General features: G+C 42.7%; 1 protein-coding gene across 6 annotated transcripts in view; it reads right to left on the bottom strand.

Moving 5' to 3' along the window:
• Positions 1-12720, bottom strand: part of LOC308130810 (IQ motif and SEC7 domain-containing protein 1-like) — a gene marked incomplete at its 5' end in the record, with an annotated part of 93056 nt that overhangs the window by 3815 nt on the left and 76521 nt on the right. For 5 of the 6 annotated variants that reach the window (XM_080497294.1, XM_080497295.1, XM_080497296.1 and 2 more), the window contains 12 exons: positions 1091-1140; positions 3328-3504; positions 3855-4016; positions 4249-4348; positions 4437-4562; positions 5674-5703; positions 6995-7134; positions 7252-7418; positions 7702-7824; positions 8689-8850; positions 9282-10561; positions 10852-11131. In XM_080497294.1, the coding sequence (XP_080353420.1) occupies positions 1091-1140; positions 3328-3504; positions 3855-4016; positions 4249-4348; positions 4437-4562; positions 5674-5703; positions 6995-7134; positions 7252-7418; positions 7702-7824; positions 8689-8850; positions 9282-10561; positions 10852-11131 (2797 nt within the window). The remainder of the gene's footprint in view (positions 1-1090; positions 1141-3327; positions 3505-3854; positions 4017-4248; positions 4349-4436; positions 4563-5673; positions 5704-6994; positions 7135-7251; positions 7419-7701; positions 7825-8688; positions 8851-9281; positions 10562-10851; positions 11132-12720) is intronic. The other variant, XM_080497298.1, reaches the window with a different exon arrangement.

Below are 12720 nucleotides of genomic sequence, written 5' to 3'. Positions count from 1 at the left end.
GCTGTTGAGGAGCTAACTGTGCTGAAACAGCAAATCTGTAACAGGAAAAATTATATCAATACTGTTAGGAGCATCAATAACGACATAAAGAGAGGGGAGAAAAAAAACAACATTTAATCTTCTTTGCAGTCAGTGTGCCAAAAACCTCTATGAGTCACACATGCAACTTGTTATAATTAACTGAGGCATAGTTTCCACATGCAGAGAGTGTGACAGGCAAACTCATCATCCACACATCAGCATTCAGCTAAAAGTCAGAAGGCAGGAGGAACTAAGCTCTCATGTGCAAACTTCACAACAGGCCTGTGCACTTTCCCCCGTTTTGAGTCCGACACTATTCCAATTGCAGGTATGGGCTGTCCTAAAAGAAAAAGACACTTTTTCCCTTTTGGGACATGCTTCTTTTGAGATTGGAGAAAAACCGTCAGATATCTTTGAAAGTAGAATGACATTTCCTGGGTCCCAGACTTCAACCCAACACGTGAACAAATGGACACATGAAATGGGTGAACTATGAATGAATGAAATCCCAGCTTTCAAAGTCCAAAAGAAAGGAAATCAGAAGACCTCAAGACTATGCAGGCTACGTTCCTCCCTGAACCTCAGAGCTTTTGAGAGAAACTGAGAATAAGAGAGAATGAAGGACTCAGACAGGCAGTGTGGCAGCTAGTGATGCACAGATTTCCTCCGTCTTTCAAAGCTACCGCCCTGAAGAACCAAATGAAAACCGCTTTGGATGTGATCGAATGAAAGACAGAGACAAGTGACAAGGGGAGGGATCAGAGGAGGCATTAGTAGAGTCATGCTTGTCTGAAGGTAAAAGTGTATATTGGTCATATAACATGACCAAAAACAGGAGACCTCTGGTTTCCAAAAAAAGGGGGCAGGATCAGAGGCAGGCAACCCATGCATGCACACTAACTGAGGCAAGCAGGTTATAAGGCATCCCAGGAAGAAAAATAAATGATCCAAACAAATGGACTGAGTCTATGAAGCAAAGAAGGTGTAAGACCAAAAAATAAATGGAGTGTTTCACAGTGCACATCATCACATAGAGAGTAGCTTGGATACCAGCTGCTTTAAAACTTACTTCCATATTGCTGTCTAGTGATCCTGCACTGCTGCGACGCCCCCGCTTGCCTGGCCGAGACATGCAATACCAGAGATTAGAGATCGACAGCACTTCTGGGTTGACTACAGAAGTTTAGGCCGCCCGCCAGTCCCGTAGGGGGCAGTGCAGTGAATTGTGACTGTGAGTAAGGACCAAATACGGGCGGGCAGGGGGGGAGAGGGCATTCGGGTCTGAGGAGGTGGTGGTTGACAGGTGGTGCTGGGATTTTCTTTACAGTGAAGTGACATCTTCACTCAAGTTTTACACTAAAAGATTTATGTGATTTAACTTTTCTTTTTTTTTTAAACGCATTCGGAGCCGGAGGCCAAGTCAGGCAGTGCTTGAATTTTATTTGAATGCATTTATATAAATCTAAATATGCATCATGCATGAATAGACCAAGAAAAGTCCACAGTGAAGTTGTACCTCAAGATTGCCACCCATTTGTAAAAATCTACTTCAGAGTTATTGCCACAACTATTTTATTCTCAGATTTGTTTTAGCTTGACACATTTTGGAAACCTATTTTTTTTTTTTTTTTTTTTAGTTGCTGGAAGATGCAGGTTTTTGTACTAGTCAGATTTGGCCAAAAGCCAGTCTCAGTGACAGTCACAAAGGAGGAGAGACATCAAAAGCAATACAGTGGTTGCTGCACATGGAATGTACAGGCATATACAGGTCTGAGGGTGGACAGAGCACTTTTGCCATTGTTAGGCACACTCAGCCAATGATATATGACCAATAATTACACATAAACAGGAGGTTACCTGATGTGTATGGACAAAACACAGTAAATACACATGAAATGGGAGCATGGCAGGAAAAGAAAGAAAAACAAAAACATTTAACAAAAATGACCCCACTAACATGCCACATCCTGCATTGAGGAAAGCAGGAGACAGGAGGGCCGAGCGACTCCTACAGACTTCTTCACTGTCTGACCTATCGTTTCCTGTTGAGGTAGTGATCGTAAGAACAGAGCACGTCATGTCACCAAGCGTGAGGCACACCCTCAACTGGATTTCATTTTGTTATCAAGTTAGTCACCTGATAACGTCACATAGCCGTTAATCTGTAATGAATGAAATGTATTCTTGCTTCAGCAGCACGGCAGCTTTGTTAAACACCGATATTTATGGATGTGAAATGACTTTTTAACGTCACAGATCAGCGATAACAATACAAGCACCTCCCTAATACTGTAGCCCTAACACCAACTCATGATCTCCACTGGACCTCTAAAGGTGTGCCGTGGTATCCGGCACCATGACACTAGCAGATCTTTTAGGTTCTAGAAGATACGCGGTAGGCCTTTCATGGACATGAATTGCCACCGGTGATCTTGTCACCGTTCATCACCTTGCTTTCCTTAGACAGGTTTTAATAGATATTGATCACTGCAGACCAAAGCAACACATAGGAGCTACAGTTTCGAAGATGCTCAAACAAACTCATCCAACCTTTGTCAGATTTACAAAATTTTTCCTCCCACTACATCAACTTTAAGGCAACATGTTGACTTGCTGCCTTATGAATCCAGTAGTCATAATGTTATGGCTGATCAGTGCATCTTAATCTTGTTGCTGCTTCAGAATGGTACACGTCAGCGTTCTTTGGTCTGACTTACAGATATATAGGCGAAAGGAAATGACACATGATTTCTGAATGAAACGTAACAGATTAAAGTGAAATGCGTTCGGATAAAATAAAAAAAAAAAACAAACAAACTTAGAAACGCAGAAGTGCCAAGTAACAAAAAGTGACAATAAAAAGATGAATGGAAACGTCCAGAAGTAAACTTATCCAAATGATCCACAGTGAAAACTACCCATCAATTTCATTCATCACTGGTAAGACAAGTCTAGAAGAAAAACCTCAGCACGAATAAGTCTATAAAACATCTTTAAATTGTGTGGGTTTTTTTTGTTGTTGTTTTTTTTTTAGCACACAATAAAGCTCTCCCTAACCGAGGTATGCTGAATACAAAAGAGGTTACACATATAACAAATAGAATACACAGTCCAAACCATCCAATCATGGAGGAATTAGGTAATGAATTTAAAGGGCAAAACTCTAAAATCAATGTATGGTGCCATGAACAACATTTTGCTATTTTTTTATCTCCTTGATATCATCACAGCGAGGCGGATGGCACAAGGAGGCTACTTTCTTTATGGAAGAACCAGCTGATAGAAGCAAAGTCGTTTTGGCTATACCTGCTTCAGAGAGGTCGCGCAGGGAGCTGCTGAGGGCGCTCCTCTTCAGGCCCTCTCCCATGGCGTAGCTGTCATCCAGACTGGCGCGGTTCATGTTCCCGTTGCCAGCTTCCTTCTTCAAGCCGGAGCTCTGCGACATGCTGGGCCTCACCACCCCCTTCTGCTTCTCCAGCTCAGCTGTGGAAAGGAGTCATGGAAATGCTGAGGTAAGTAGCAGCGATTTTTACCTCTCCGTCTGGGCCGGGGAGGGATTTCTAAACTTTCCTGTTAGGCATCCAAGCCCCTGTTTACTGTCTGAAACTTATGATGAATTTTTTTCAGATGTACACAGTTCTGTGAACTTTACTCCTGAAAATCAATGCTCAGAATAACGTGCCGTCACTTCTGGTCACCATCCTGTGAACTCTGTAAACAATCTCTCTTGTAAACCACTGCCGTTGAGTAATGGGGACCACGGCCTGTTTTCACTTTACTCAGGCTGAGGTAGACAAGTGGGGGATGGGTGAGAGAATAAAAAGCAAGCTCACACTCTATTCTGTATTTCTCCATTTCCTGGACCTCAGCGATGGACTCCCGTAGATCATCTGTGAACTTCTTGCGATCCTGGGGATTCGGCGCATTGAAGTTGATGAGCACTTTGATGTCTGCACCTGGTATCGCTGATGTAAGTCTGATTCCATTTGGGTAATCTGGGGCAATGACAATCACAGAGGAAGAGACATTTACAAAAGCGTCATTTACCAAAACCCACAGTCGCACACATTGGAGAAATCCCTCTGACGTTTAGGAAGTATAAACATAGGTTTGACCTCCCATTACAGCTGAAGTGTCCCTGCATTAAACCATGTGACGCAAACACCGTCGGATAACGTGTTGCAAAGCACAGACCATACAAAAACAAGAAGAGTTGGGACCACTTACACTGATTTTCAAACAGCATGACTTGCATCCCATAAAGAGAGAAGGACTGTCTGAAGCTGTACGTCACTGAATTCTTCTTTTTCTGGAAAATCTTGGTGACCTGAAATTATGCAAAGGAAATTTCATGAGGCTCAGCATAGAACGAAAGGAAGGGGAGAGGAGAGGAGATTAAAGGAGACAGTTATTACCACGAGGAGGTCATTGAACAGGAAGATCTCCCGCTGATGCAGACCCAGCTTCTGGAGCTTGTTGGGATCTGGAACTTCAAACAGGCGGCAGTAGCACACCAGTCGGCGATGGGGCAGCGACAACACCTACAAAGCATAGGAAAATGGCACAGACAACAGCACTTCAGAGGTAATTATGACCCCAGCTCACATAGTAATGGGAAACAGAAGTCACTCTGCTCAGAAGGATTTAAAGAACAATGGGAGAACGGAAACTTTTCTTCCCTTTTCATGGTGATGTATGGAAAATAGATTTTCTTTTTCTTTTTTACTAATCACTATCAATATGATCCGATATTAGTCTGTTTTTCAATTGAACAAATTTACTACCAATAATCCTAATAAACTGACAGTGAATGAACTGGCATGCATGTGAATGATCTGTACAGAAGCAGCTGACCTCTACTTAATGATCCTGGAATAAAACAGTATATGTGGATGTGTGTATACATACATGGCAATTAATACATGGCCCACATTAAAAAAAAATTCCCCTATTTTTTTTTCTTTGCATTATTATCTTTTCATATTTTTCTCTCTTTTTTAAAGTATAAAGGACATCAATTTAGGTAAACCTGTAAACAGTAAAGAATCCGGTAATCTCTAAAAGAATGTTAGATATGTTGACTACTGAAACACTGATATGAAACAGGATGATGTCTCCACTCAGACAACTGTGACAATTCAAGCTTGAATAAATATCCCTGGCAGAAAATTTTAACCGGTAAATAAATCATGGGAAGAGGAGCTAGAACAAGACCCAAAATACAGGGGGGGATACATATTTTGGTTAGAATGTCATGATTCAAACATATTTGCACTGATGTAATCTATTGAGGTTTTCCCTGACTAACAAGAAAATAATCACTTGCTTGTAGCAACATTGGACAAAAAAATATCTTATTCTACTCATACTAAGCCAGCAAATGGCTGCTTAAATGAAGAGCGATGCACCGCCTGCTGAATGGAGAATAAATATACACTGTAGCTGAAATCAAAAGAGTTGAAATCTCTTATTTCTGTATCTGGAGTTCAGAGCTCATCTCTCTCTAACCAGAGTGACACTTCAGACAGTTTATTCAGCTGCTCAAGGCAAACCCACTAAAAGCCGCAAGATGTGCGCCAACTGCTGCAAAGACAGAGAAAACTACACATACAGTGAAATGATGGATGAACGATTATTATTTTGTCTACTTACACATCCAAGGCCATGGTGGAGGGATCCAATCTAAAGAGAAAGGACGAAAAATGTTACATGAAGTTACTGCCTCTCTGAATACAAAAATGAATTTCTTATGTTATTTATCATTAAGCGTTAATCAAAACTGGCTTTTAAAAGATTGATGCACCTCAGCAGTAATGGGTACGAGGCTCTGATCTATCTTTGTTCTTAAATGAATCTGTAACGATGTTGAAATAATGACAGACTGTCCCTGAGAAGCACTCTCAATGCACCACGAGTGGACTTGATTATTATAAAGAGAAACTCCACTGTGGTTTCTATGTTAAAGTGTTTTACCAAGTGGCCTTCTCATTTATGCAGCTAAATGGTGACGAGGGATCATTTTTCAATACATTCAATTATTATCAGGAGAGCAGAGCCGACTCCGTTCTGCTGAAAGCAGAATGAAACAAAGGCCTCCGTGCAGGACGAGCCTCTCCCTGAGGCTATGACGGTTGATCACCCTTTTAACCTTCACAAACGACAGACATTATAGCCGACAGAGTAATGCCAAAAACATGCTGCTGCTCCTGAGAGGACTGAATACAGGCAATACAGCTGTTTTCCTCCAGAGTACATGGCAAAAAACGACAAATAACTACTGAGTCATGAGATCGAAGCAATGTACTTCAACAGTCAGTTAAACTGAAGTGACATTTTGGAGGCAACGGGGCCCCCCCCCCCACCCTAAAAATACGTAGGTACTGTTATGTGCTAAGCTGGCAGTATGTGGTCATTTTTCTAATCCAGCTTCAGCACCGAGAATCAACTCTCAAGGTTAAAATCAGCAGGGCGAAGGTCTAAAACACAGACGTGTCCCTATTCACAAAGCAATATCTACAGACAGAAAGAACTTTTCCACATCTCTGTTGCTTTTGTGACTTAAGCGCTGACTTGGGCTTATGTTAGTTACTGCTCCACCTCTTAATGTAGGTACAATAATGTGTCTATTTTTCATCACACTGCTGCACTGGGTTTCATCTCTCAATGACTCTGGGTGTGTTGAAATCAGTAGCACGACGGTCTAAAACGCAGGCGTGTCCCTATTCATACAGTATGAAGAATTATCTAAATCTTTCTGTTGCTTCTGTGGCTTAAACTCTGTGAATTATGGATTAGGTGTAAGAAGAGAAGTAGTGCTCCTACTTATGGGGACAATTCTAGACCACGTTAGTAAAACTGTTTCAGATCAATAAAGATTGATGTCTGCCATGCAATGAAGAAAAGAAACAAGTTTTAATGATTTTTTTTTTGGGGGGGGTTACATCTTAGTGACAAGATAAGTAATACTACTCACTGGTTTCTTTCCCACAATGAGCTTCTCGACCTTCTGCACCTGCGACACGTGGTCTTCATTGGTCTTTAGTTCTCGCTTACGAATCCTCTCATAGATGCCCACCAGAGTCTCCCGTGGTATGTCCTCTCCATCATCCACACCTGGAACAGAGGAGAGCAGAGTTCGGATACATTTATATTTTGTAATCCAGCTTTAAGTAAGCCACTGCTATAACTATGAAACTCATGAACTGTATTTTGCATTTTTGTGTATTTCACCTCTTAAATTCTTGATGAAGTCCTCTAACTTCATCTTCCTCTCGGGCTTGACGTTGGGGCTGTACATGTCGGTGTTGAGGAGGATGATTGCAAAGGCCAGGATGAAGATGGTGTCGGGGTTCCGGAACTGCCGCACCACCGTGGGGTTACAGATGCAGTAGCGCTGGCTACAGATGTGAGACAGGAGAGCAATCTCAGTCGTTTCAGCTTGAAATTACATCAATAGTAAGAGCACAAGCAGAAGGCTCAAAGTGGGGAAACAGTTTCAACATGATGTGAAGGAAGCAGAAGTCAAAATGCAACAGGTTCTCTTTGTCAACAATCATCTTGACGGGAACAATGACGATGCACTATTAAAATTCCTTACAACTGTTTCTCATCACAATCCTCGGTGTGTGTTTTCTCTGAACTCTTTTCTTTGACACGCTGTATCTGAAAGTGCAAATGTACCTGAAGGCTTCAATCAGTCGTTCCACCTTTTGGGCTTCACCCTGAACACGAATGTGGTTCTGAAACTTCCTGAGGGCCTCGTCCAGCTCCATGCTCTGGAAGTCCATCTCATCCACCACACAGCTGGAGCACGAAGGGACAGGAGGCAGACAGAAACCAACAATTAGATGGAAAGAAGAACTTCCCTGGTTATAAAAATAACTTTTTAGCTATATTTTCATTTGCAATGGAATTTAACAGACACTTTTTAAAATGCATTAAATGGTTTCATCAATAATATGTTAAACCTTTTTTCCACATTTGATGACATTTAAATGTAGAAACAAATATGTAAATGTTTATGCATGAATACATGTGTTTATGAATATGACCTAACCTGCATGTGTATAAAATGTTGTGGAATTATTCATAAGGTTAGAAGATGGTAAAAGGGCTAAGTTACAAAGATTGAGGTTAGAGTTAGGCTGCGCCTCCTTAGAGTCAGATTAAATAATAGGCACTCAGTTGTGATGGTTAAAGTCAGGGTTAAGAGGATATGCTAAATCCATGAGAGGGTCACACAAGTAATATTTCACAAACAGGCACATAAACATGTAGTTATTACTGGAAATTCCAACTTTAGGATCGAAATACCTTCACAAAGGCAAAAAGCACATTTGTACTCACTCCACTCAATGAATTAGTCCATACATGTTAATGTTTTTTTGGATTCAGTATGATTTGTGTTTTGAGAGAATATCAATGTTTTTAATGTACTTTTACCTTAAATCTTCTGAATTCCAAAGAGATTCACACAATTAGAAAGTTGTTCCAAAATCTTTGTTCAAGATAAGCAGTCAGGTTAAAGGTTAAAGAGTCAGGGTTAATACTCACAATTGAAGTTAAGAGTAGCCAAGTCAAAGTATATTATGTCATGAATAGGTCAACATTAATGTAAGTAATTTCAATTTCCTATCAAATACAACTGTGTGCACACATCATACTTACTCCAAGACATCTCTGTTGAACTGTTTCTGTCGGTTGCCCAAAAATTCTCCGATCATCTGCCTGCTTAACCCTTTCCTTTGCAGCAGGAAGTGAGCCACACCGACTGGCGTGTCAGGGATGAATCCTCTTTCAGTCAAGTACTGAATGCCTTTCTCCGGTTTCCTGGAAAGATCCATGATGGCATTTATTACTTTACTGGACAGACACAGATGATGAGAAAATTCACTCCTTCACTTGTTGAGGCAAGTTGACGCTTGACCTCGATATGAAATTAACTGCTGGGAAAAATAATAGGAAGCAAACTTATGTACTGAACTTATGCTGATGGACCTCACCAAAATGGAATGTGGTTAACATTACCACAGCACTAAAACATCCTAGAGATGTCTCATTGCAACCATAATATTGATTCAATTTGTGTATTGAGTGAGTCTTTATCAAAGTTTCTGTCATTAAACCAACACAAGAGTCGAGGGATTCAAATCTAAAACTTCATCTAAATAAGATGGCACATATTATTTGTACTCTAACATTTTGTACATTAATGTGCCCCCATCACAAGTGGTCAAGCGCCATCAGAAAGGAGTACCTACTTGTTGAAAAGATTCAGGCCGATGCGGTAGTGCCTCTTGCGGATAACATCGTTACTGAAGATGGGCGAATCCCAGCTGTTGCGAGTCTCTTTGTGGTAAGTCTGTTTACTCAGAGTCTGCTCCCGTAGGCTGTCTCTGGACGAGGACTCCGAGCTGCAGTTGATGGTGTCGTTTGAGTTTGATGTGCTATTGATGCTGTCGTTGTCTCCGTCCGAGAAGTCCGACTCGGACTTGCTCTGCCTGTTGGCCGAGCCGTTGATCGCCAAGTGGCTTTCTAGCTGGCGGTGGCGATGGCGCAGAGGTGCGTCGTCGTCACGGGAAGGAGCACGTGGCGGCGGCCCGTGGGATATGTGTTTGGGGCTCGCCTGGGACGATGTCACAATGTGGCCGTGAGGTTCGTACACGGGCGGCCTTTTCACAGAGCTGCGCTCAGACCGGTCGCTGAGCTCTGCAGAGCTATCACTTGGAGGTTCAATGGTCAAGAGAGGAAGATGGTCCATTCTAATGCGCTGCTCTTGGCACTCGAGGGAAGGAGTGCTGCGGCAGCTAGTGTCTGTGTCACGACCCTCATCTTTGGGGTCAATAGGCCAGTATTCTTGGGAGGAGTTGACTGACCGCAACCGCAAGTCTGATTCTGTGCTGGAGGGATGATCCCCTGACCTCGACAGAGCGATAGAAGGGCCCATGTCCTCCTCATCGATAAACAAAGTAACATCGCTATAGGACGCCATTGACTCATCGTGCATCCGTCCAGCCACCCTGCGATGGGCTTTCACCTGATAGGGTACTTCACCCTCCACGCTGGTGCAACCCATGGCATCTGGATCAGGACCCTCATCCCCCTGCAGGCTGCGACAGTTCAGAGCATCATCTATCGACTCCGCTAAAGACTTGACCTGTCGAGAGAAAGCGTCCTCCAGCTCCGTGATGGCATCCGTCAGGTCACTCTGTGGAGCTGCGTGAGCGGCCATGTTGGCCTGTTGGTGCACCTCAATATCTCCACATTCAGACTGCACCATGGACAGTGGAGTGCCATCCTCCGTCATGGACACTTGCCTCCCTTCAAAATAGGAGCTGTGCACCTTTTCCGGGCCCTCGAACGAGAGCTGCATCCTCATGTTAGACAGAACAATGCGTCTGGACATGCGGTTCTCCGACATCGAGCTCCTGAGACGTTCAAAGTTCTTGTTCATCTGATACTGGCGGAAAGCTGTCTGGATGGTGCGAGCTGCATGCCGGGTTATGAATCTCCCACCGTATTTGCGCTCCAGCATCTCCACCTAAAATGAAGATGGAATAAATCAGCTTGTCACACACGGGGGATATCTAATTATTTTCTTTCTTAGCTGCACATGGTTCACAAAGTCATTCTCCACATAGATAATTTGCCTCTCCCTGCTGTCAGGGGCTCAGCAACAATCCAACATCTCATTTGCATTTCTTATATCACGAATAAGTTCACCCAACTGTGCTGTGATAAGCCTAAAGCTCAAAACACATCATTTCATTTGGGTTTGAGAACATGGAAAAACAGAGAGAGAAACAATTCAGCAAAGCTTTTGAGACGTACCTGTTTATCCTGGAGGTCGGCAGAGAGCTCATAGCTCTCAGAGAGCGAGCGCGACCGCTTGATGGCCTCCTCCTCAGCCTGCTTACGGAGGATGGACTGTGAGTGCTGGAGCTTGGGCCGACGAGGTCTCTGAGGCCCAGGCTGGACCCCGTGGCTGTAAAGTTGGCTGTCAAATCGATCAGGGCTGATGGCTGAGCCGTGAGTCACCGGGCCCTGGCCGTATGTGGCTCCACCATCCAGGGAATGGCCGCTCTCATTGGGCCGTCCATCCCCTTCCACACTGCAGGAAAAAGTGAAGTGATGGTTAGAAATAAAGTAAGAGATGAAAATTTGATTATATTTCAGCTGGAATTGGACAGAAATTTTATTGAGGTAAGGTATTCATAGCTGCCTGTTTTATGCTCAGTGTGTGAGAAGGAGGTTAACATCAGGCACTTCCATCAAAATTCTTTTATTATTCTAAATAAAAGCTTAAAATCAGCAGTTAAGATTTCATGTACGACGTGTTAAGTATGGCATCAGAGGAGTGACTGGTGTGTGTGTGTGTGTGTGTGTGTGTGTGTGTGTGTGTGTGTGTGTGTGTGTGTGTGTGTGTGTGTGTGTGTGTGTGTGTGTGTGTGTGTGTGTGTGTGTGTGTGTGTGTGTGTGTGTGTGTGTGTGTGTGTGTGTGTGTGTATAGTAGAGACATTTCTGGAACACACCGATTCTACAGCTGTATGAGAAAGAGTATAACCCAAATTTCATTCAGCTGTGAGCTCTTTTTTTTCTTTTACAGGTGTACACCTTAATGAAATTTTGGCTGCTGTAGATTTTGATCAACTATTTTCAGAAAAAAACAAATGTCATGTAAACCATATTCAAATATGGCATCTACCGAGCAATCCACTGTCCCAGAGTGATTACCTCTTATACAAATAATGAGAGAAAAAAACACAAGAGGTTACTCACTCACTCCTACATTCTGGCGAACAACAAGAAGATCGCTTAGTGCGAAAAGACCGTCTGGTCTCTATGAAGTGCCAACTCTTCCTCCATATCTTGTCCACCATTCTGTCAGTCAAGTGAAGTCCAGAGTACACCGCCGCATGAAGGAAACCAAAGTTTTATGCCACCTTAAAAGCCAATCAGCGACCAACGGGAATTACATCATATTTGCAGGAGCGACGACACACTGTTCCGATGCAGGATACAAAGTCCAGCTCAGAGCAGACCAGCACAGCAAATAAAACCTCCCTTTGATGGAGCCGATGTGCTGAAGAATGAGGTGCTGATTTGCCCAATAACTAACAGCACGGTAATATTTCTCCTCTCACACTCCCGGCACAGCTTTCACAGGCTGCATTGGCAGCCTAATGTATTTGAACTGTGACTCGACACACCCATACAGTGTACACAATCCACTTCCTTCATTAGACAACCTCAACATTCACAGCAACAACTGCCTGCACACGAACAACAACTGACAACGAGCGAAAAAAGTGGAACTGCATGTGGTCAAAAGTTCAAAATGCAGATGTACTATTCTTGAGGGTACAATGGTTTTGTTTCATAAGCCCCTAACTGTATACAGATTTATTGATTTGAAAACCCGCTCAACACAGCCAAGCAGTAACAAAAGGAAACCATCCTACAGTCTATGATAATAAAGACATTTCAGACTCAGATATATTGTCTGTGTTACAATGCAAACTTGTCATTTAATAAACTTGAATCACAGTCAGAGCCTTTAAATTGTCCTTTTCTGTTGATTTTTTTTAACAAACAACACCATAAACAGTCAGTTTGCTCTCGAAATTGCAAGAACAACAAGTAAATATCAAAAGTTTAGAGCAAGTAATTGCAAATGAGTCATACATTCATCCAGAAATA

The sequence above is a fragment of the Blennius ocellaris genome (genome assembly GCF_963422515.1).
Source record: "Blennius ocellaris genome assembly, chromosome: 5".
Lineage (NCBI taxonomy): Eukaryota > Metazoa > Chordata > Actinopteri > Blenniiformes > Blenniidae > Blennius > Blennius ocellaris.
Note: the sequence above shows the minus strand (reverse complement) of the source record. Positions and strands in the feature narration are given on the sequence as shown.